Source organism: Cavia porcellus, unplaced genomic scaffold (genome assembly GCF_034190915.1).
Source record: "Cavia porcellus strain 051 isolate PalLab524CR breed Dunkin Hartley unplaced genomic scaffold, mCavPor4.1 scaffold_21, whole genome shotgun sequence".
Taxonomy (NCBI): Eukaryota; Metazoa; Chordata; class Mammalia; order Rodentia; family Caviidae; genus Cavia; species Cavia porcellus.
The window spans coordinates 25,446,892-25,472,512 of record NW_026947504.1 but is presented as its reverse complement, the minus strand read 5'-3'; the positions used below and the strand labels follow the sequence as shown (position 1 = coordinate 25,472,512).

Here is a 25,621-nt window from a genome sequence, read left to right as displayed (position 1 = left end):
AATGTTTAAATGAAGTATAATTTGCACAATACTTTTCTTCATAACTTCATAAAAAGTTAGGTTTAAAAAAAATAAGCTTCCTTTCCCAGTTTGGATATTTCTAGTCTATTTTTCATAATCTGCAAAGTGCCTTAGAGCATACAGGACTAGAAAAAGGAAGACAATGGGAAAGAAATACATAACACCCGGAGCTGAGTACCAAAATGCATCCTAATGTGTAAGAAGGAACGTTTGTAACAGTCAGGCGGCAAAGCAGTACAGTAAGATGCTGTGTATCGCAAAGGGGAACGTTTTCTCTGTTCACTCCCTTCTAACTATACATACACACACACACTTCCTAAATTCTCGTCTCAGTTCTTCACTCTCTAGTCCACAGGCGACCTACACATCACTTCTTTGAAAGAACAAAATGTTAAAGTTGATTCTGCAAAAATATCAAAAAACACAGATGTTTAAATAGACACCCATCTCTATTGAAACCCCGCTGAAGGGTTAAGAGGTCATTCGTTATAAAGTAGAAGTTACTGAGTCCGGAACACACCGATCAGGCCAGCACTTGGGAGGCTGAGGCAGGAGGACTGCCATGAGTTTGAGGCCAATCTGGAATGGACAGTGAATTCAAGGCCAGCCTGAACTATATAGCAATATCCCGCCTAAGAAAAATAAATGAAGTGGAAACCACTGTATTCTTTCAAAAGGTTCATTTAGAATGGCAGTGTCCTAATGCAGACCATTAATTAAGAATAATAAAAATACTCTGATGCCAGGTAACTCTTCGGAGGCTCAATGTTTGTTAATCACAAGTGACACTAGAGAAGCTGTAGGAACAAAGAAGGGTCACTACTTGCCTGGCAGTCGACACCTTCTCTCTGCAGAGCCACAGACACTCCCACAGTTGGGGCGAGCTCTAGAGGAATAGGTGCAAGCTTCTGTTTGGCTTGGTTTGGAGGGTCAAGGATAAAGGCACCCTCAACTGTGACGGGGTGCTGGTTGATTTCTGTACTGCCCCTTTTGAGTAGGCCATTTAAAGGTATTTCCGTACTTCCAAGTGACTGGTCTCCACAGCACAGATGGATCTAATTTGAAAGAGAAAAGCAAATCGGGCTTTATCTCTTCTCTAAATAGTGTAAAGTTAACAAAAGGTTACAAAATGATTCATAGCAGAATCCCTGCAGGTCAGCTCACCCACTTGCTCAAAGTAATCCTCACACATGATTATTAAAACCAGTGACAAAACAAAACATACTAGTAAATCAGCAGTAACTTCCATTCCCTTTGCATTCTATTCAGTAATGTGTATTTAGGCTATCATTGTTTTATTTTTGGTCTTTTTGAAGAGCTATCGTTATTTCAATATTATACTATGTTATTTTATATATGCTAATTGTATAAAAAAGGGAATTTTTAAAAAATCTTAAATATTTTTCTATTTCCATTTTAACATTAATTTAAATACAGTTTTATAAAAATCACTGGGCTAATCTAATTTCAAATTTATAGATCTCAAATAAGTTTATTTTATTCACCCTTAAAAAACACATTTAGTACTTCTTTTATTCTTCTTGCTTTTCACATTTTTACATATCAAATGGAAGGATGCACAGTAAAGGGTAAGAGAGTATCTCTGAGATGAAAGGTACTAGTAATCAATGATAACAATCAGAAGTTCAATACTGCCACCTTTTGAAAAATAAACAAAAACACTGTTCCAGCTGTGTGTTACGGAACTATTCTTCCTCCTACTACAGTGAAGCCTTAAAAACATTGTGAATAATGAGCTTGAGAAACAAGCTCAACATTGTGAAAGTTTTTGGCTCAAATACCAATAGTTATTGATTTAACAGAGAGCTGAACTTAAGATGCCATGTTATTAGGTATAATAATTCTATAGGCTGACGCAGCATTTTCAATGGACTTCAATATCTATCAGAAGAAAACTAATAAAGTTAATGCTTTTGGTAACAATTGAGCATGGTAAAAACGAAACAAAATCAAACAAATTTTACTTCATTTTATTAATTTATATGGTATTTAGTTTATAGCAGAAGCATTTCTAAAATTTAGTACTAACATTTATTCACATTCTGCTGAAAAAATAGTACTGCCCAGTCTAATAAAGATTTTTTTGAATAAATAGCTGACCCTATTCTTATTTCACTACTTAAGTTCAATCAAAAGTAATTAACATAAACATAGTTTTCACTAATGTTTACTTTTAAATAGAACCCAATTTAAAGAGTTACAAAAGAAACTGTAACTCAAAGACAAGTTTTAGAAATTTGTCCTTGGAGCTGGGGATTTAGCTCAGTTGGCATAAGTGCCTGCCTGGCCAGTGCGAGGTCATGAGTTTGATCCCTGGTACCAAAAAAACAAAAACAAAAACAAAACCAGAAATTCATCCTTATCTCTGATTTTAATAGCAATAAAGAAAATCCTGAAATCCCAAGTATGTGATCTGGGCTCCTACACTTAACATCTCTACCAATAAAAAGAGAACTCTGCCTGTGGCCACAGCCGCAGTCTCCAAACACCACCTTGCACTGTAAAGGACTGGTAACGGATGTGCTTCCTTTGTCCTAACACTGTGAAATGACAATAATTCCAATGACTTAGATAACACCTAAAAAAGTAAGGGCAGAAGGAAGATCTCCATTATTGAAATAAGACAGATTAACTTTTATTTAGTACTGAATGAACAGTTAAAAAAATCTTTAATAGAAAACAATTTGCTATACTACTTACCTGTAGTTTAGGCTGAAGAGCCAGGTACACGCGAAGGATTTCTATACTGCTACGTATGCGAACAGATGCTCTCTCTGGCTCAAAGTTTGGGTTAATTAAATCATTGAAGGGTTCATTTGTAACATCATTTCCCAATAAAGAATAGTAAAAGAAAAATTCAGGCTGTCTTTCTGGGAGCTTCATGGTACATGGAATTAACTAAACATTTAAAGGAAAAAAAAAGTATTATTTTTTTTACCACCAAATATTTGTGTCCCCCACTCCAAAAAATATTTCCTAAAAAAAACTTTTTTTAAACAAATTCACAACAAGGCTGCAATTCATATGTCTCATTGCCAGGCTGCTTGAACCACTAGTGATGTGCATGCATGACTGTGCCATTAGGTGGGTTTTTATTAATTTTACTAGTAAAAAAACTGATAAAAGTGATTAGATCTGTTTGTACCACCAGTAGTACAAGCTAACTGATGGGACAATCATGCATTTACCACCAGTAGTTCAAGCAGGTGGGAATATATTGTCTTAAAATTAGCCACTCATCCAGGTGTGGTGGCACATTTCTGTAATCCCAGCAGTCCAGAGGCTGAGGAAGGAGAATAATCATGAGTTCAACGTCAGCCTGAGCTACATAGTGACATCCTGTCACAAAGAAACAAAAGAATTAACCATTCAAACTGTGCAGATCTCTGCCAAATTACTATTAAGTTACTAATTCAGCATTTTTTAAAGGAATTATCTTTAAAAAGCACAGACTAAAAAACCTTAAACAGGTTTACATTGTTTCGAAGCTTTCATTTCACCTATATAATCCAGAATGAGTAAGTGAACATTCTATATTAGAAGGGTCAAATGTTTTAAACTAAGTCATCATGCTAAGTCATCATGGTGATGGCCCAAAATGGGAAGAAGCCAAAAGCAACAGCACATCAACTTTTTCTTTCCTCTCCCCTCAGGGCCAAATAAACTTCCTGTTTCCTCTCTCACCTGCCCAATGCTCCTCCAAACAGCAGCTAGCGTCACCTTGCCTGCCTCCCCCAACAGACCGAATAAAAGCCCAACCACTTCTTTGTTCTGGTCAGAGGGAATCTTGCACTCTTCTGCAATCCTCCAGTGCCCACAATAAAGGTCTCTGTGTATCTGTCTCAACTGAGCCAAAAAACCTAACAAAAATAAACACCTTAGTCTACATCTTTAATCAAAAAAGCCTGAATGTCTGTTATTAACAGCTGCAAAAAAATGGCTTTTGTACTAAAATTATTTCTCAGAGTTGCCAGTTTGTGGTTAGATATGACTGAACAATGGGATTCTTGCCCTATAAAATAGAAAATATCTAACAGACCCTAAATGTTTACTAGACTATTAACAATAAACCATAAATATTTAATATGCCCATCAACAAGAAATGGCTTAAATATAGTTAGCTATCATTCAGTATGGTTGCTAAATACTGATACACTGACATAAAAGTCACCTAAGAGACAATGTAGGTTAAAAAAAAGTTACAGTAGAACTTATGAAAATAAACGCAGTTACTTAGGTTATAACAGCACAATATCAGACACATAATGTTCAGAAACGTAAATTACTGTTTTAATCCTACACTGTTGAATTCAGTAGTTTTAATCATATAGATATATATACCCAACATGTATGTGTATACAACATATACACATATGTTCATGTGTATAAATACACTTAAAAAGCTATAAATTCTGGAGCTAAGACTTCAGCCTCTAATCCCAATTCTATCAATGATAACTTCATTGCTCTATCCTCTAAGTCATTTAGGGTTGTAAGAAATGTTAAAAGAAAATGTTTGTTTCATACTATGATAATACCAATCACAGAGTTGTAAAGTGAAATGAGAAAATATCAAGGAATATACTTGCCTTTAGTTTGCTAATTTCAGAGTGAAATTAGAAGAGACTTTCATTTTTTAAAATGTCTTTGATAATCACAAAGCATTTCTATATTTTATGTATCTTTAATTTTTAATAATTCTCACTTTGGCAAGATATTCTTTTTAAAGTCTTTCATTGCTGGGCATGGTGGCTCATGAGTATAACCTTAGCACTCAGCAGGCCTGAGCAGAAGGACCAAAAGGCCAGCCTGGGCTACACAGTGAGATCTTGTCCCAAAAACAAATGAACAAATGAACAACAAACACCTCTTTATTATCCTGGAGTTTACAGAGACTGCAGAGTTTCTTTTAGTCCCTTAATTTCAATATGTAACAACAGAAGGAACACAATCACCACCCAGTCTTCTTGCTTCAGTGTATCCCTCTGATCTAAATCAGTGATTGGCATATAAAAGGTGTGTTGGTGGATTGTCTTTGACTAGGTTGAGAACAAAGAACCTAAGTGGATAGTGAAACTAAATGGTTCACTCTGAACCAAGACAATGTAACCAGTAAGCTATAACGTGAGCAGCTGCAGTTCCATTTTCCCGTTCTCAGCTGCCGGACACAAGTCTGCTTTTAATCTCTAGTTTTTTGTCTATTCTGAATATTTTATATTTGTAAAGTGAATCATACAGTATGTGGTCTTTATGTCTGACTTTTTCACTCAGCATGTTTTCAATACTCATCTATGTGTGGCACGCATCTGCAGTTCATTCCTTTCAGAAGTGAGTAACTCTTCATAGTACAGATATATCACATTATATTCTTCTATTCTCTGCCGATGGACATTTGAGTAGTTTCTACCACAAACAGTGGTATTACAAACATTCACTTGGCGATATTTTTCTTGACACCTGTTTTCAGTATTTTGGGGTACATAATCATAACTGGAATTGCTGGGTCAGACACTTCTCTCTCTGTCTCTGTGTAGTAATTAAACTGGAAGAGTAATTTGTCCAAGTAAGTCAGCTAGTGTTACTATGAACTGTATCACTGTATTAATTTTAGTTGTGGACTTGATAGGTCAGTTATGCACAATAAGCTTTTACCATCAAAATGTAGCTTAACAGAAATGACATGAGAATACTTCACTATTATAATACTCCTCATGTGTATTTGCAAAGATGGTACCATAGCACTATCGTGACTACACTAAAAAAATCAAGCCTCAGAAAGGCAAGTAACTTGCTTAAGTTAAAGGAGCTAGTAAATATTGAGAAGGAGATTCGAACTTAAATCTGTCTTACTCTAACTCATATAAGAGAAAGAAGAGCCTAAGAAGGGAACAGAAAGAGCAGGAAAAGTAACTACATAGTCAGAAATACTTGGGCAACTTAGCTATAAAATCTGCCTAAGATTGGGCTACCTCATCACTAAAATCAAAATAATAATCTTCTAAGGTTGTGGTAGAATTACATGTGATATGCAAAATAACACAAGATCTTTATTCAGCACACAGCACATAGTGAGCAATAAGTACCGAGTATTATGCTTCATCCTGGAGGCAAGGAATAAAATGGCAGTTCAAATTAGTGCACAGGGCTGGGGATTTAGCTCAGCAGCATAAGCGCCTGCCTGGTAAGCTCGAGGCCATGAGTTCAATCCTGGCACCAAAACAAAACAAAACGAAAACAATAGTACAGCACAAATTGGTGCACAAATATGTTAACGTAAGAATACAGGACGCTCCGCCACTTCACTTTGGGAATGAGTGTTCTGATGTAGCTAACGAAGACAATTTTCTGACAACTTTTAGGGTGGCATATTAAGCTGAGGCAATTCATAAGTAGAAATTTATGGAGAAGAATATAAAGAAATTGATGGAGAAAGACAAAAGTACACCTATTAATGAGGAATAAAAAGTAAGCATCTAAAGAAAGGTGATATATATGTTCTATTTATTATATTAATGTTAAATATATATTTATATATGTATATTAGCATGTATGATATCTACACATACATATATGTGTGTGTGTGTGTGTGAGACCCCTTTTGATAGTGAGCATGACTAACATGATTTAGTAAACGCTTCCTGAGAAAAACTTTATCTGAGAAATCTTGACATTCAAATAAAAATAGTCACTGATTATAATTTGTCTTGTGAATGCAGTTTATGTTGGAATTTTGTGCCTCTCAGAAAGTGACTAATCCAATAAAAATTATCTCAGGGAATTATCTCACCTGCTCCAACTGGGTGGCAAACGCTATGGTCACTGACATAATGAAGGAGTCAGTACAATACTCTGCTGGTCCAATCTGATGATAGCCGCCTTCCTCGTTCAGCACCGCTACAATGTCCTTTGGGTCAACTCCAGGCAGGCTGGCAGGTACTTTATATAGAAAAACAAAAGCAAAATATAGTTTGCATACATTACTGTAAGATTTTAAAAACTCACTGTATTTTTAAATTTGCTTGGCAATATCTGTGGATATAGTTAGATTTCTTTTAATTTCTTACTCTCCAAAGAAACTTTCTTAAACATTCTATCTGTATGTAAGAAAGAGAATATTTATTAAATTTCAACTTAACAAACCATATAGAAAAGCCATTATATGATAAGGACAACAGAGCCTAGAAATTAAAATAACTATAAGAGGTTCCTCATTGTCAGGGAGGATTATAAATATACAAGAGAGAAAACTAGCAATAAATCTTGTGCAGGAACGGAACGGAAAGTGTCCGTGTGAATTCATGCTGTTTCAAATCATGTGGAAAATAAGTACATATGGAAAGGTGTACATGTGTTATATTTAAGTAAGTCCCCTCCAACTGAAATATGTGGCCAGTGTGATGGCATTAACAGGGGAGGCTTCTAATAATGATGAGGTCAGGAGGGCACCTTATGAACTGGATGAGAAAGAGCTCAACGGAGTGAGCTCTCTTTCCCCTTGGCCTTCCACCTCACAAAATGGAAGGCCTGATCCTAGACTTTCCAGCCTCCTCCATAAGGACTGTAAGAAATAAATTTCTCCTCTGTATAAACTACTCAGTTTAAACTACTCAGTATGCTGTTAGAGTAGCAACTAGCTAACACAGTATGTATATATACAAGTGGATGGATGGATGGATGGACGAGCGACAGATGGAGGGATGGATGGATAGCTAAATCCAAGACTGAGACTGGGAAAGATGGGTCCAGAGTATCTTCTCATGCCAGAAAACAAGATAGTGAAAAGGAAACAGAAGTTCTCTTGAAATGGCTGTCCAAACCTGGGAAAAATGCAAATCGCTATTTAAAGATTATAGAGTATGAAATAAAACAATGACTTCATACTGTTATAAAATTAATGAATAAATTGGAAGCCTTTGAGGAATGAAATATTTTTCTTAATTTTACAATTTTGTTCCACAAAAAAATTAATTACAAAGGAGAAAAAGAGCAACCTTTGACCCCTGAGGTCTGTCCTCCATTCTGGGAGGCTGCAAAACCAGCCACTTGCTATTAAATGGACTTAGTGATTTGTTTTGTATTAAAGTTTCTGTGATTTAACAATAAAGTGCTGTTAATTAGAAAAAAAAAAAGGGCAACTTTACAGCTGAGAACACTGATACCACATCAATCATGTAATTAAAGCAAGGATCATCTGTAATGGGCAAATCAAACTTATGCTACCTGATAGGATTAATAAAAATACGGTATTACCTCTGGACATTCTCGCCAACACTTACAGCCTAAATCTCAGCTCAGACAAATCTAAATCAAGAGGCCTTCTAGAAATTACACAGTTCTAAGGTCACGAGTGATAGTTTAAGATCATCGCTCCCAGTAGTCAAGGAACCTCACAGCTTCCTGCCACACTCGAGCAGCCACCCCCAGTGACCCTCTCTCAATCTAGGGAACTGGGCGGCCAGAGGTGAGTGTCTGCACACCATCCCAAGCCCCGAGAGTTTAACATCATTGCTCTCAGTGGTCAAGGAACCTCCCAGCTTCCTGCCACACTCAACCGGCTCTGGCTCCATAGTTTTCAGCCTGCCTGGGCCATCCCCAGTGACCCTCTCTCAATCCGGGGAACTGGGTGGCCAGAGTCCCAGGAGCTGAGGGCATAGAAGACGATTTCCAACAGGCTCAGGGAAGCCTTGGAACAACACTTGAAACAGGGAAATATAGGAAAATGACAAGACGAAAGACCAAAATGCAAACTCAAACCTCCAGCCCATCCCAAGAAAGCTTAGGAGCTATGTACATAGAACAAAATATATGCCATACACCTGAAATACCTGAAATAATAGCAACTGAAATAAAGAAGCAACTCTGGGAAGCTTTAAGGAATTTAAACTAGAAATAATCTCCCAGGTAAAAGAAGAAATGATAAAAGTAATGACAGAGATGCTGAACACATCTAAAGAAGACACAGTTTAAAAATTAGAGGAACAAAACAAAAAGAATTCCTGGATTAACAATATAAGAAGCAAACAGAATACATGAAGCAGATTTAAAGAGATATATAGGAAATCAAAAATTCCATTGAAAGTTGTCAAAAATCGCCTCAACGAAAGTGAAGATAGAATTTCAGACCTCGAAGACAAGATTGCAGCGAGTGAACGGGAAAGATCTTTTAAAAATAACAAGGAATCAGGAAATAACAATTCAACAGCTGCAAGATAATGCAAGGTCATGAATGATTAAGAGTCTATTACATGATAATTAAATGCAACACCCAATCCTAAATTAAGCCCTTACCCTGTAAAGGATATTACTGAGACAGGTAGAAAAATAGAGATCTTCTCAAACACAAACTGAGAGGCTCTGTTGCTAAGAGACAACCTTTGCAAGAAATGTTGAAAAAAACTTCAGAGACAAGGAAAATAATATGCATCAGCACCATGGATCTAAATATAGAAAAGATAAGCACCAAAGGATAAGTGAAGGTAGAATAAAAACTTACCACTTACTTGTTTTTGCTGATACTTGGGATTGAACCCAGAGCCTTCACATTTAGCTATACTGCTGGTCCTTTTTGTTTTGAAAACTGCTTAACTGGCTCAAATTAGTGGTCCTCCTGCCTCTCTCTCTCTCCAAGGGTTATAGGTCAGTACTACTGAACCTGGGTTTTAAATTCTTCACTGGTTGAATGGGTTATTCAAAATAATAACAGCAATAATTACTCATCGTGTGCAGGTGTTTGCATGTGTGCGCATGTGCATGTGTCTATAAACTCTGACTTCAGTGATACAAAGGACAGGAGAGGATTCATATATTTTGTTATTAAAAGGTACTTGAATTATTCATGAGGTGGCATATAATATTTGAAAGTAGACTTGAATTAGTTATAAATTTAAGGGCAACAATTTTAAAAAGTAATAAAAAAGTATAGGTCTAATATGCTAATAAAAGAACATGAAATTATAAAAAATTAAAACCAAAACAGGCAGACAAAGAGTGAAAACAAAATGAGAACAAAGGCAATAAATAAATCACACAACAAATATGATCAATCTTAATCCCAACTATATCAATAATCTCTTTAAACATCCATGGTCTGCATGTACCATCTAGAAACAGATATTGTCAAAGGAGATCCAAAATAATGCCTAATTATATGTTGTCTGTAGGAAACTCATTTAAACATAAAGACAAATACACATTAAAAGTAAAGGGATGGAGAAAGATATACTATGCAGCACAAAAAGGACGCAAGAGTAGAAAACCTACATTAATTTCAGATAGAAGATACTTCAGACTAGGGAGAGTCCTCAGGGAGAAAAAAGGGCACTATGATAAAAAGGTCAATTCTCCAAGATGACATAACAATCTTTAACATATATATACCAGCAATACAGCATCAGAATACATGAGGCAAAAACCGGTAAAAAGTGTGAAGAAAAGCACTCAAGTCCACAAACATCAGCTTGAATCTTCCAACCCTCCCTGGTGGAAAGATCCAGAAGGTATAGCATCAGTAAGGACACAGCTGAACTTGACACTACCATCAATTACCTGGACAGACTACTTCATCCACCAACAGCAGCGAACACACTGTAATGGACTGTAATGGACTGAAAACTGATAGTCAACTTAAACACCAGGTGAACGTAATCAGTGTGGTGTAGATGGTCTACCTCAGGACTGCTGCTAGCATAGTAAGGAGAAGTGGAGAGAAACAGGAGCACTGTGGGTTCTCCCAACTAAGTATTGTTGTTTGGAGCTGTTGGTTCACCTAGAGGAGTTTGTCGTGCTGGCTTTCCTGACATGAACTCAGTGGTTATCACTGGAGGTGCTCGGGACCTTACTGCTGAGAATGGCTGTGGTTCACTTTGCGGGAGCTCTGGTCCTTACTTTAAGCATCGCTTCCTGGCTCTGGAAGGGAAGATCATATGCTGTTCAATCTCCAGGAGAAGCTTATCACTCTGGCTTCCTAATATAGACTCAGCTGTTCTCATCAGAGGAGCTCACAACCTCGTTGTAACTGAGGACGGCTGTGGTACTTTTTGGGGAAGCCCTCGTCCTTATTTTGAGCACTGCTTCTTGGCTCCAGAGAGAACCTGCAGCCTCCTGGCACAGATCCTTCAACTCCCTGGTGAGGACTTTCTACTTCCACTTCTGACCTGTGGGCCTTCCCATCACGTATCCGTAAAACAGACTTGCGTGAGTCATGTAGGCTTCCAGAGGGACTCGTGGGGCGCATTGTCACGGGCTCCAGGTCTTCAGCTGCACTCATGCAGGACATCGATGTAGGCTCCAGGCCTCAACTGTGTTCTCTAGGTCTTTAAGGACAGATATTCTATACTTCTTGTATTTGACTCCTGAGGTAACATTATAAATAATACTATAAATTAAGAGTCCTGTATTGTCTTGTTTTCCTTGTAAACTCTGACTACAACACACATTGTTCTCAGGTTCACATGGAACATTCACCAAGACAGACCATATTCTGGACAATAAAACATACCTTAAAATAGCTGAACAGAAATCACAAACTACCTGCTTAGACCAGAGCGGAATTAAACTCAAAATCAGTAACAAAAAGAGAGGTGAAAAATCTCAAAATAATTGGAGACTAAGCAACATACTCATTTAACATGAGTCAGAGAAATCTTTAGAGTATCTTAAATTAGGTAAAGGTAGTGGCGCACTCCGAGAGGCTGTCAGGAAATCACAAATTCAAGCCCAACACGTGTAACTTAGTAATGTAGGTAGAATCTGTCACCAAACCAAACCTCAAATTTGAATATGACTTAGCAGCATTTGTGTGATGCAATGAAAACAATACTTGGAGATAACTTTACTGCTTTGAATGCATACGTTAAATAAAATCTAAATTCAATTGTCTAAGCCTCCACTTAGAAATATTAAAAAAAAAAAACAAAGACAAATGAATTCCAAAGAATATGGGAGAAAATAATAAAATTTAGAGCAGATCAATGAACCTGAAGACAGGAAATCAATTGGAGGAAAAAGAAAATCAACAAAATCAGCAGTCATTTCTCTGAAAAGATAGTCAATTAGCCTCTAACAAGAAAAAAAGTGAGAGAACACATATTACTAATATCAGAAATGAAAAAGAGGATGCCATTATGAATCCTATGGACATGAAAGGAAAAATAAAACAGTACTGTGAACAAGCCTATACCCACAAACTTAATAACCTAGATGAAAAGGACCAAAATTCACATAAGAAGAAACAACTATCTGAGAAGGGGTATAAGAGAAATTTAAATAATAATTAATAATCTTCCAAAATAGAAAATAGATCTAGGTGTTTGCTGGTGAATTTTATTAAAAATTCAAGGAGAAATTATATTAATTCTCTAATCTCTTTCAGGAGATAGAAACTATTTCCTAATTTATTTATCATCAGCATCATCTGAATACCAAGATCAGACATTACAAAAAAGAAAAAATAGCAGGAGAAAATACATGCCAATATCTCATAAGCATATATGCAAAAAAAGTCTTTGACAAAATATTAGCACACCAAATCCAACAATGCACAAAAAGAATTTAAACTATATACTCTGACCAACTGGAATCTATGCTAGGTATGGCAAGACTTGTCCAACATTTAACATGCAAAAATCAGTTAATGTAATGATATTATCAACAGTTTAAAGAAGAAAAATCAGATGGTTATATCAGTACATGCAGAAAACACATTTGATAAAATTCAACACTCATTTGTGATAATTAAAAGAAACAAAAAAACCACCTCTCATTAAACTAGAATTAGAGAAAAACTTTCTCAACTTCATAAAAAATACCTAAAGAAACCTTACAGATAATATTATACTTAATGGACAGAAAATCAAAACATTGTGTCTACTAAGATCAGATATGAGATGTCCCTTTTTATTACTCCTTTTCAAAATCATACTTGAAGTCCTAATGCAATAAGACAAGAAAAGGTACACAGAGTTGGAAGAAATATTCTGTTATCTTTTTTTTTTTGGTACTGGGGATTGAACTCATGACCGCACATGCTTGCAAGGCAGGCGCTTATGCCTCTGAGCTAAATCCCTGGCTCTATTATCTTTTTCAACAGGGGACGTGATTATTTATTAGAAAACCTACGTGAAAAGACTTGCAGAATATAAGTCTTGTAGTTAATAATGATCACAGCAAGGTGATAGGATACAAAGTTAACATGTAAAAGTCAGCAGAACTTTCCAATACACCATGATAAACAGAATTTTAAATAAAAACATTACAATTGACACTACCAACCATCTCAAATGTAAAACTGAGCTATAAAGCTAACAAAATATATACAAGATGTGAGGAATTTCAGTAAAATTCTAATAGAGCAAAACTCTAACAAAAGAAATAGATTTTAAAAGTGGAGACAGTGCATACTCATGAATAGGAAGATTCAATGTCACCAAGATGCCAGTCCTTCCAAACTGACCTACAGACTTAACATAATCCTAACCAAATTTTAGAAAATTATGTTTGCAGATACTACAAAAATGATTCAAAAGTTTGTATGTTAAGGCAAACAAGCCAGAATGGTCCAACTTACAACTAAAGAACAGATTCAAATACAGTCAGATGATGTTTCACAAAGCCAAAGCAATCAATGGAGAAAAACAGTGTTTCCAACAAATGTTGCTATAACAATTTGGTGTCCATATACAAAAGAGAAAGAAAAGAATCTAGACACATTCCACAACCTTCCAAAAATTAACTCAAAATAGATCATAGATCTAAATGTTAAATAAAAAAACCAAAAAGTTCCTGGAAGATACTATAAGAGAACACACCAACAAAAGCAAAATCACGAAGGATATAACTGATAAAAAGATAAATTTAAACTTCAATAAAATTTGAAAGTTCTGTAAAAGCCAAAGTCATGAGACAAACAAGCTACAAACTGGAAAAACATAATCTGAAAAGTAACACTTGATAAAAGATTGTTTTCCCACCTTACAAAGAACACACAGCAATAAGAAAACAAGTTCAATTTAAAAAATGAGCCAAAGACCCACACACTTCATCAAAGAGGATTTGGCAGATAAACATGAAAGTATGCTCAACGTGACATGACAGTGAAGAATACCAAAATTAGAACAATGAATACCACCACACACTTATCAGAATGGCCAAACTCAACACACTGACATCAAATGTGGTGATGCTGTGCACACTAAGCACTGAGCAACAGGAACTCTCATCTACTGCCAATGGCAATAGGAATGGTGTAGTCAAGGTGTAAGACAATTTGGAGACATCTCACAAAACTAAACATATTCTTACCACAAAATCTGGCAACCACACTCCTTGGTTTCACTCTAACTGAAAACTTAGGTGCACACAGAAACTTGCGCACAGATGTTCATAGCAGCTTTATTCATAATGTCAAAAATTACAAGCAATCAAGATTTTCTTCAGTAGCTGAAAGGGTAAACAAATTGAGGTAACTCCAGACAATGAAATACTTTTCAGCACTAAAAAGGAATGAGCTATTGCATGTACAAACGTGGAGGAACCCTGAGTGCATCGAATGAGAAACACCTGAAAAGGCTACTCACTCCTCACTGGGAAGTCCAACTGGATGTCATTCTAGAAGTGGCAGACTATGCTGACAGAAAAAAGAGCAGTAGTCGACTTCATTCATTTTCCATCACTGTAACTGAATACTCGAGACAAGGTAATTTATGAAGAAAATAAATCTCCTTTACTCACAGTGGCCAGAGTTAAAGGTTGAGGGGGCTTATTTGGCAAGACCTTTCCTAATGATGGGCACTCCACCAAGTGGATACCACTTGGTCAGGTACCACTTTAGAAGGGCAATCATGACCGCCCACTGGCTTTGATCACAAACCCTCTCGTGAAATCAACTGCCTTTCTTGACAGCCCACTAATTCACAAATGGATAAACAGATTTGCCCATTCACGAAGGCAGAGGCCCCCTGACCCAATCACTGCCCAAAAGACTCACCTCCTCATATCACCAGTACACAACCTTGAGGACCAAGATTCTAACACATCGATGCTGGAGTGCAAACTCTACCTACTGTCAGATGCTTGGGCAGCAAAGCGCAAAGGAGGCAGTGAAATTATTCTGTGTGACACTACAGAGGCAGGAAGATACTACACATTAGCAAAATCCACGGAATGTACAAGAGTGAACTGTAATGTAAGCAATGGACGTATCGATGCAAGTTCATCAACTACATCAACTCTACTGAGATCTGACAGTGGATGGCGCCGTGGGGACAGGAGGCAGAGGGAAGTCTCTGAACTTTCCAAAATGCACGCAAAAGAAAAGCAGAAGAGAATGTAACAAATAGGAAGCTTTCACTAAACTGTAAAAAAAAAAAAAAAAAAGAACAGCACATCTTTTTGAAGGCATTCCTATAATCACACTAAAAGTAAATTTACTTAAGCACCAATTTTTAAAAATAGAAAACGTTCTTTGTTCTATTATATATCTAACGAGGGGATTTTCCTACTTCTAAGATTTGTAAACAAGAGCTATGAGCAGAGCAACAGGTGCTGCCTGTGTAACAGCGTCACAATACCTGTCCACGGCATTACTGTAAAATCTGTTTACACTCCTGCATCAGTCTCCTCCCCTTCCCGAAGTCCTCATCCATGGTTAACTCCTCAGAAACCGCCTTTAGAGATGATGCACAAACCTCTTCCATCTCGAGGCGGGGCTCCTTTTGCTTTAAAACTATCCACTGGTGCCTTTGTATCTGTTTCCAAAGTGATGCTTATCTGTATCTCAGACTTGAATTTGGTGTATTTGTTACTCAGCAACTGGTACCACTTTGGTGCCTAGAGAATAACAACAACACAGCACCTTAATAGTACGCAAATGGTCAAGATTCTAAATATATTTCCTGTAGGTTTTCAGCACTTTTCTTGTCTTTTTTTAACCCACATTTTCTACAAAAGACGTTAACCCTGCTTAGGAAGCCAGCAACTGCTTTTCCCTTGGTAGAAACTACTTAGAAACTTAAGATTCTTGCTCCCTCCCTCTGCTTACAGAGGGAAAATTTCACGGGGAAGAAAACACAATACAGATACTTTTTTCTACCGTTAGCTGTATATCTCCAATCTCATTTCAAGTCTCTAAACTATCAATTTTCTGTTTTCTTAAGTCATGAAGTTTTAGAATTTTTAACTTTTCTTTTTGGCACCTTTCTGTTTTGTTCTGTCCACATCAAACAAAGAAAAGAAAATCTTACTGCTAAAAAACGTGAAAGGCCCAGTAGGAGAATTTCAGCTTATGAACTACGCACTTGACTGATATTAAAACAAAGGCCTTCTCACTGAATAAAGTACCCTAAATTACCCAAGTATTCACTTAGAACAACCTCAGAAATTCTAGCACCCAGGTGAACCTGAAAACAGTCTCAGGAAATGTACAGGAATCACTGGTCACCAGGGGACCAGGCAACACTTGGAAACAACATTCTTACTTTGACCACTGCTATACGAAGCATAGCACCGAATGCTTACATTAATCCACACCAGAAACTACTGTTTTATATTCAAGTTATGTTTGGTAAGTAAAATAGGAAATATGAGTGTTTCTAAAAAAACTCTACAACCTAATTTTTTAAAAATTCAAAATGAATCATATAATCTGTTGTATTCTTATAAGAGGCACTTTCTAATTTTAAACACAAACCTAGTCAGCATGATGGCATCTGCTTGTAATCCCAGCAGTTGGGAGGCTAAGGCAGGAGGATCACCATTAGTTTTAGGCCAGCCTGGACTATATAGTGAGATGCTGTCATAGAAAAGGAAAAGGTTGGGGATTTAGCTCAGTGGCATAAGCGCCTGCCTGGCAAACGTATGGTCATGAGTTTGATCCCCAGTACCAAAAAAAAAAAAAAAAAGTAAACAAATAAATAAACCTGAAAAATAGATTTTTAACTTACAGACTTTATATTTTACTGTTATACAATTCAGAAAAAAAATCTAAATTTTTCTATTGTATTTTAAACTTCAAGTATTCTTCTAACCAATTTTAAATTTATCTGTTGGCAAACAAAGAAAAGGAAAACAGTATTTTGGTTTTCTGAGAATAAATGTAAATCTGAACCATTCTCCTGAACTCTGATCACAAAGATAACGACACACTTTCCTGGAGAGGGAAGAGGCATGTCGGGAGCACACACAGGTACACTTGGCAGCTGCGGAAGGGCCTTCCAGACTCCTGCGCACTGCAGGAGACACGCAGGAGGTGGGAAAGGTCAGGGGCTCATTCAGAGCTTTGGGTCTGAGACAAGGAAAATCTCTTCCAAGGCCAGGGCTAACAGCAGAGAGGCAATGAAAACCCCGGGTCGGGGAAAGAACAAGTTGTGTTTTAAAGCATTCAAAGGCCAGAGATACAACTCAGTGGCCCAGCACCTGCCTGGCAAGCCCAAGGTCCTGAATTCAATTCCCACTGTAAAAAAAAGTAAAATAAAGCATTCAGAAACTTAGCTTGAACAGTTCCAATTTTGAGTCATTTTATTGGTAAATATTATTGTAGTTGGCAATAAAAATATTACAGATAAATTAGGTTTCTATGAAAACCAAGACGCAAATCAAGAATGGAGAGGGGGGAAAAATGAAAGGAATTTAAAATAAAGAGGAGAATTTTTTTTTTTAACAGGGGATTGAACCCAGGGCCTTCACATTAAACTACACTCTTTTTCCTTTTTATTTTGGGACAGGATTTCACTAAGCTGGACAAGCTGGGCTCAAACTTACAATATTTCTGCTTCAGTCTCGCAGAGTCCTGGGATTACAGACATGAACCACCATGCCTGACAACTTTTTCAATTTTTACTTTTTTTGTTTTTAAGAAAAAATTCTGTGACCAAACAAAGACACTAAGAAAAACTGAAAGCTTTCTAAAGTCAATCACATATGAAAAGGTTGGAGAACATTTTAAAAGACCTAAGAAACATGTTCAATAAAAACAAGCACTAACACAGAAAATCAGTTACTTTCTTTTGGGGAAGGAGATATTAAATATTAAGGAATACTTAATGTAATACTAAGTGTATCTCAGTAAGTTCACTTATTCTAAATTAGAGCAAGTTACTTGACCTCCCAGGACTCAGGTTCTTTGTCTATGGTACAAGAGAAATAACACCAGTATTATACGGATATTCTGATATTAAAATGAAAGTACTAAAATGAGTTATTGCAACAAAGTTTCTTGGCACATTAAAAAACACTCAATAATAGTCATTACAATATTATGAGAAACATAAGGATTATGTACTTATAGCAACCTGAAGGACACCAAAGCAGATGCCAATGTAAATTGAAAACTTAATTGAAACACAGTATTTTATAAGCAGTACCCCTTCCTCTGATAGAATCTTCAAGGATGAAGAGGAGGAAAACCAAGCTATGCTAGCCAAAGAAAGAAACAAGTGAGCCCAGATCAGGTTGCAGCAGTAAACACGAAAAACAGTACATTAGAGGGAAAAACAAACTGCAATGGGCAACCACAAAGGAAGGAATGAGAAAGAGTCAAGAAATTCGTATCTCTAACTCGTTTATAACTACAAGGAGAACAGTGAATGTTCACTGACACAAGGAGCACAGGAAGACAAGCTGTAGAAGAAAAGCTCAGGAGTTGGAAAGTTAAGCTTACAAGTAGCAACAGCTACTTTGGTACACACTTGGGCTCAAAGGTAAGTTTCTATGGGAAAGACAGTTCAAAGGAGTGGCTAAAAAGCTAGACTCTTCTAAAGCAAAGTCATAAACTACAATATAAGAAGTGCCACAATACATCATACTATATTAGAACCATGACCTGTATCATTATATAAGAAGTATCCTACTACATCAGAACCACAGTCTATGTCAGGCCCAGTATTTCACATTTCTACCTTTGCTGTAGTATCTATTAGAAGTAGTGCCCATTAACGAAACATCAAAAAGGCAATACCTGCTTTGTTTCTTGGGCACTTCTCAAGTCCAAAACAATATACCCTATGGTTTCCTTGGCAGAAGACACAGGATCCACAGCAAAACACTGGAGTTTGATAGGAGTACGTTGTAGTCTGTAAAATAACAATTCATACAATAAATTAGTTTTTTCCTTATACTGAATTGACTTTCTATTGTCCTTGACAAAATTGTTGATTATTATTCCAATAATTAAAAGTTTCTAAAATAAACCTCTTCAATTAGCAAGGATGTGATTATATCTACTTATCTATATATGAATATACAAACCATGTCAAAATTTTAGTCTTTTGTGTAAGAGGTTATCATCTATCATCTATCATCAATGTTTCTTTTCTTTTCTTTCTTTTTTTTTTTTTTTTTATCAGTACCGGGGATCGAACTCATGACTGCCTGCTTGCAAGGCAGGTGCTTATGCCGCTGAGTTAAATCCCCAGTCCTAGGTCAATGTCTCTTAAACTTTTATAATATCCAAATATTCTTACAGCTTTTTGAAGTTATAAAAACAAACTGAGGATACAAACACCATAAAATCAAACCATTAAAATTTAAACTAGTAAATTACTGTAATTCATGACAATGTTCTGTAAGATGATACTGACTGCGTAACATGGACTCTTTATTTGTTTGGAAATTGCTGAGCTGACAGACTTTGTCACCAATTGTACCTAGTAGAATTTTACTATTTTACTGCACTTAGCATAACTCACTTTTAAATTCAATTTATTTGTGTTTTTTCAGCCTACAGCAATCAAAGGTGTACCAGTTAGCACTAACAAGTACAACACAACTACACACCAAGGCCCTGACATTACACAGGAGCACTGAGCAGACTTTGTGGATACTACTAGAGGACACTCAACATTTTGGTGTGAATCTAAGGATTTCACGTTCCTTTAATAGATCTATGGAACCATCGAGCAGTAGCAACAAGTAAGTTTCTCCCTGCTTTTCTTCCTCTGGTTTTGCAAGAGAAAGGACTGAAGTGATTTTATTTACCAGGAGCTACATTTTCAATCTTTTAATAAAAACACTGCTGTTCTTAACTTTCTAGTTATATAGTTCATGAAAAAAATAAGATGCTATAACTTTAAGTGCATCTTTAATCTAACACAGAATTAAGAGTCTCATAATTTTCTTCATTGGATACTTTTGTATTTCCTTGGCAAGCCAATAATCATAATAAATACAAAGAGTGGTGAATTCCAACCACTATTTGGAAAGCTTCATCAAGGTATTTTTAGAGTATCTGGTGTCTTACACATTAGCAAAAAAAAAAAAAAAAGTTTTGAAATGGTTGAAACCTTTTACACCCAGTGTTGTGTTAGATTGGCTGGGATCTACTACCACTACCCAATGAACAGACTTAGCACAAGTTACCAAGCTATTTAACTTCTCTTAAAGCTAGTTAACTTTAACTTCTGCATCTATAACAGTAGAGAAATAACAATGCTAACTTCAGTTCTGATGTTTAAATGAGTTACTACAAAGTACAGTGATTGAAAAATCTCCCAGCACATTAAAAAACCCTAGAAATTATGATTATAGCAATAATGTAATGAGGTAATATTTGTAAAAGCTCGTTCTCTAAATTGAAAACAAGTCACCTGTGTTGATGAAGTGCTTTCCTATCAATCTCCCAGGCTAACTCGGTGGCGAATTCTGGTTGGTTAGTATGCTCCACAGGATCAGTAGCCAACTGTTCTCCATCAAACTTTGCTTCTACTATAAGCATATGCTTTGGACGTTTAGGGAAATGGCGACCTGAAGAAATAAGACTACAGATGAATTGCAAGTGTACAAAAATCAAACAGGACCATCTAGCATGTGTCTTAAAAACCAATACATGTTAACAATTGCTAATTTACCGTATATTTCATAAACACACATATACAGTCACTTTCATCGTTCGTAAAAAACCAGGAATCAAATTACAAGTTATAATGTGTAAGTAAGTGTTTCTCAGGTATAAATGTGCGTATGAACCCTCTGGGAATCCTGTTCAAATGTGGACTCTGCTCCAGGTGGTCTATCATATGCCCCAACACTCTACGTTTAACAGATCTTAAGTTATGTCAGTGCTCCTAATTTCAATGATGTCAATAACATCTAAAATTAAAAGAGTTTAAAATGCATTTACACTAGTATATTTCAAGCACTCACACAGTGATGGAATTTTAGCTGTTTGGGTTTTTTCATGTGTGCTGCTGGGGATTGAACCAAGGGTCTTTACATGGAGGTACATCCTTCAGAGTTTTGTAGTTTGAGACAGGGTCTCACTATGTCTCTAAGTTGCCCTTCTTTTAAGATAGGGTCTTATTAAATTGCATAAGCTGGCCTCAAGCTTGTGATCCTCCTGCCTCAGCTTCCCTGGGCACTGGAAATCATCGGCAAAGGCCACCACTCCTGATGATTAAGTAAATAAATTTCTGCTACTACTCATGCTGGCTCCAGTTACCTGGATGGGATTAAAGTGGTCAGAAACATGCTCATGAATAGGGACTTCAAGAACTGTTTCAGAAAGTGACAAAAATAATGAAATGTATTTGAAGCAAGGGGGAATATTCAGAGGGAGGATTAAAGGCAACGTGTCTTTTACTGTAATACTGCACATATGTGTTCACCATACATTTTGATCACACTAAGCATTTGCCATAAATGCTTCTTACAATATTGTTTTGTGTGTGTGTGTTTTTTGAGATACAGTTTCGCCGTGCAGGTCTGGCTGGCTTGAAGTCACAGGGATCCTCCTGTCTCAGTCTGCCGAGTGCTGGGATTAAGGTGGGAGCCACTATGCCCAGCTCTAGAATACGAACTCTAAACTCTATTGCTTTCAAGCTCTTCTAAAGCCTATCCACTCAACTTATCCGATAGTGGTAAATATTTGCCTTCTGTTCTGGGCATCTTACTGCTTTCTTTTGTTTTCCACCCAACATGTTCATTCCCTGGTTGGCCTGGTTGTGCCATCACTTGGAATGATTTTCTATTCCTCTATCCTTATCTATTCAAAGCTTATGCACTATTTTAGATACTACAATACACCTCCTTTCAAATCTACATTTAGTCTCTAAGACATTGTTTTTAATAAATCACTTCTCAACATATTTGGGACTCTGCACATTAATTTGGTCTCCTAAGTACACAGATCTTTATACCCTCAAAGAGAAACGTTCATATTACCTTTTTTTTACTCATAGCATACATAAGGCACAGCTATAACTCTGAAAGTCTTTGTTAACCAAATTATAAGACAATTTTAGTCCTATTTTTGAACAGTAATCTAACAATACTGTCCCAACTCAGTATAGATCAGTCGGACCAATCTCTTATCCAAAACTTAAAATTAAGTTTACACCATTTTTCCCTCTCATCCCCTAAGCATTACTAGGCCTCTACAAAAATACCTATCCATGGGGAAACAAAAGTCTAACCATGGGCCTCCAGACAGCTCTCAAGGTAACTCCCTATCAGGCTATTTACAATCTGTCCCCAATTTATCTATCAATTCCTAGACTCTCTACTCTCCATTCATCACAATGAATGTCGAGCAATATAAGCAAACCATACCTTGCTTTTCCTTAAGGGCTCTTTGCTCTTCCCGTCACCTTCCCTTCCGTTTTTCCAGACACAATGTAGATAAATGCCACCTGCTCTGGTAAATCTTCCTTGGCTTCCCCAGAGAGATGGTCACTCCCTGTCCTACACCCTAATAGACTGTCTGACACATTCTCCACGCCGATGCCCTCAGCTTACAAACCAGACATCGCTGTTCACGCACAGCCAGCACTGTGCCGGTGCCTGACATTCACGAGCCCGCGATGAACACTGTAATTTCCTCATTACTAAGATAAGGAGCAGACGGGGCAGCTTCTCCACAGTGTCAGATCCCAGGACCCCTCCACCAAGACGGTCAGTGGAAGGTCCCTAAAATACCGAAGCGTCAGAACACTGCATCCCAGCCACCGGCAAAGTTCTAGCAGAGGCGCTGTGTGTTCTCGAGACGCCTCGCCTGCGCCCCTTCGTGAAGCCAGACGCACTCGCACGAGTCATCCCCGCGCTCCCGGGTCTCTTGCCGCGCCAGCCCCGCAGCCCCGCAGTCGGCGTCCGGTCTCGGGGCAGGGCAGAGGCGGCGGGCGCCCCGGTGACCGATGCCGCCCCTCGAGGCCCTCACCTTCCAGGATGGACACGACGACGAGCAGCGGGTCGGGCTTGGAGACCATGGCGGCAGCGGCGGCGGCGGCGGCGGCGGGGTCTGTAGGGAGAGGGCGCGATGAGTCGCGGGCACCCCAGGACCCGACGGGAGGGACCCCGGCAGGACCTGGACTGGACCCCCGCGGGAACCGCCGCCCGCCCACGGCCCGGCCCCAGCCCGAGCCCGGGCCCCGACAGCCTCGGCTCCAGGCTCCAGCAAAAACAACTCGGCGCCCCGGCCCTGCCCGTGTGCCGCCAAGGCAAGCCCGCCGCCCGAAGACCTTTTGCCGCCGCTTCGGTCGCTTTTCAAATGCCCGGGCAGTAGCCCGGACGCCGCCGCGCCCCTCTTCCGCGTAGCAACCAGGCCCGCGGGCCCGGCGCGGGGGACGCTGGAGGACAAAGGCTAATAGAGAGCGGGCAGGCGCGTATAGAACGGCCCTCAGCCCGCGGCACCTTCCGCCCTTTCACGCTCACTGCGGCGCCGTCGGCCGCGGATCGCTTTCATTACTGCACAGCGCCCCCTGCGGGTCGGATGAGGCGACGCGGGCGTGTGCGCAGCACGGCCGCGCAGGCGCACTGCCGTACTACCGCTTGCAGGGGGAGGGCGCGCCGTACCGTATTCTCTCTTGTAACCACCCCCCACCTGCCGAGAAATACAGCAATGGGAAATTTTTATAGAAAGTAGCTTTTTCCAGGCACGGAGTGTAGATATTGCTGAAAAGTTAAATCACAGGAAGCTGATTCAATCTGGATTCTGAAGGCTCTTCGTCATTCTTGCGCTGATCTTTGAAGGTGAGGTGAGGTGAGGTAAGGAGTGAGGTGGGGTGAGGTCGGGTGCGGCGAGGTGAGCTGATGGCCTTTCGGGGAGTCGCCCAGAATTTCCTTAACCCAGAAATCCCCAGACCACAGCGTCGTCCCTTAGGCAGCAATCCTAAAGGGGTAGCCTGTTCTTGATGAATGTCAGGGTCGCAAAGTGAGACCAAAAGTTCAGGTGTAGAAATACTGTCAAATGCATTTCCTTTTCCCGTCCCCCAAGATTGTATTTCAGGGCAGATTAGAAATCTTTTCCAGGTTATTTAGCTTACAACCCAGAAAACCAGGTCAGTTATGGGTATTTTAAACATTAAATTTTGTAATAATTCCGCTTTAAAAAATAATTCACAACTAGTGAGGAAAACAACGAAGCTAGTGAGTTGGGCCAGCCCAAGGGAGTGAGCCTAAATCCGCTGCTTTTTAGTCTGTAAATTTAGAAGTTGTTGTTTTGAAAACAAGTAACTTAATCTCTCTGGCCCTTTTCTTATTTTCTTATATTATTCTCCTTTTTCTCCTCTCTGTGCTCAAATCATGAGGAGGAGGGTGTGGAGATTGGGCCACGGTACTTTGTGTTCCTTGTTGAACACTATTCTTTTGTGAAAGATATCAAACATACTTAAAATACAAAAAAAAAAAAAAAAAAAAACAATTAATCTCCAAGTACCCAGAACTCAGCTACCACACTTAACGAGACCAGTCATCTTCATCGGTTGCATTATTTTCAAGGAAATCCGTTACATCACAGTATGTCTTTTGATTTATATCTCTAAAAGACAAAAAGTTTTTTTTAAAATTTTGAAATATTAATATTTAATCACTATTCTATGATACAATTAACAGTAATTCCTTAATACCACTAAAATATATACTGTTCAAACATCTCTGGTTGCCTATGATTTTCTTTTTCTCACTTAGTTTGTTCAAATCAGGATTAGAACAAATTCCAAAACACAATGCCTTTGGCTGGCACATCTCATTTCTTTTTATTTGTAAGTGCCCATTCTTGCTTTTTATTTCCTAACATTCTTTGTTGAAGAATTGGGTTCTATATCTGGTAGAGGTTTACGTGCCCTAAATTTCCTTGTTACAATACCAACGTTGTCATTGAACATATGATATGTTCAATCTGTTGAGAGATCTAATAAATATGTTTATATTGACAGAACTTAAATATTAAGAAAATCAATGACAAGCAAAATAAAAAGTACTTAGCAGTACCTATCTGTAGACCAGGGAGGCCCACACTGTGAGATTAAATGTCTTCATTGGAAAGAGTTAACCCAGGAGATTAGTTTTGGACCTACTTTTGCCATTTACATGCCGAGTTGCCTTAGACAAATCATTTTACCACTTTAAGCCTTGGTTTCAGCTATAAAATAACAGCATACATGATTTCTTAGAGTTTAAATGGGGTGTCACTTATTCATTATCTTTTTATATGAAGATCACAGAGCTGAATTAGTGGCTATAAAAGAACCAGGAGTTTGCTTTACACTATCCAGAAAGGTATGACCTAGATTAGAAACCATTACTCCATGCCAGAGAATAATCTCAAGTCATTGACCTTTCATGGGGAACAGGGCAGGGTTATAGCTCAGCAGCACAG

At 38.0% G+C, this 25,621-nt stretch overlaps 1 protein-coding gene and 1 long non-coding RNA gene across 10 annotated transcripts in view; one reads left to right on the top strand and one right to left on the bottom strand.

Moving 5' to 3' along the window:
• The window catches only part of Cep120 (centrosomal protein 120), a 66,854-nt gene extending 43,288 nt beyond the window's left edge, over positions 1 to 23,566 (bottom strand). Inside the window, exons 1-8 of one of the 4 annotated variants that reach the window (XM_063232437.1) lie at positions 23,484 to 23,566; positions 23,183 to 23,263; positions 20,619 to 20,775; positions 18,992 to 19,106; positions 15,726 to 15,867; positions 6,830 to 6,978; positions 2,743 to 2,940; positions 849 to 1,076 (exon numbers count right to left, since the gene is read on the bottom strand). In XM_063232437.1, coding sequence (XP_063088507.1) covers positions 849 to 1,076; positions 2,743 to 2,940; positions 6,830 to 6,978; positions 15,726 to 15,867; positions 18,992 to 19,106; positions 20,619 to 20,775; positions 23,183 to 23,231 — 1,038 coding nt within the window. In that variant the 5' untranslated portion in view covers positions 23,232 to 23,263; positions 23,484 to 23,566. Of the gene's footprint in view, positions 1 to 848; positions 1,077 to 2,742; positions 2,941 to 6,829; positions 6,979 to 15,725; positions 15,868 to 18,991; positions 19,107 to 20,618; positions 20,776 to 22,578; positions 22,931 to 23,182; positions 23,316 to 23,483 lie in introns of those variants that run through there. The other 3 variants (XM_003477223.5, XM_063232438.1, XM_063232439.1) reach the window with 3 other exon arrangements.
• A 239-nt stretch (positions 23,567 to 23,805) lies between these two features.
• LOC134471943 (uncharacterized) overlaps positions 23,806 to 25,621 on the top strand; it is a 65,591-nt gene continuing 63,775 nt past the window's right edge. For all 6 annotated transcript variants that reach the window (XR_010041701.1, XR_010041704.1, XR_010041705.1 and 3 more), the window contains exon 1: positions 23,806 to 23,994. This is a non-coding gene — a long non-coding RNA (uncharacterized LOC134471943). The remainder of the gene's footprint in view (positions 23,995 to 25,621) is intronic.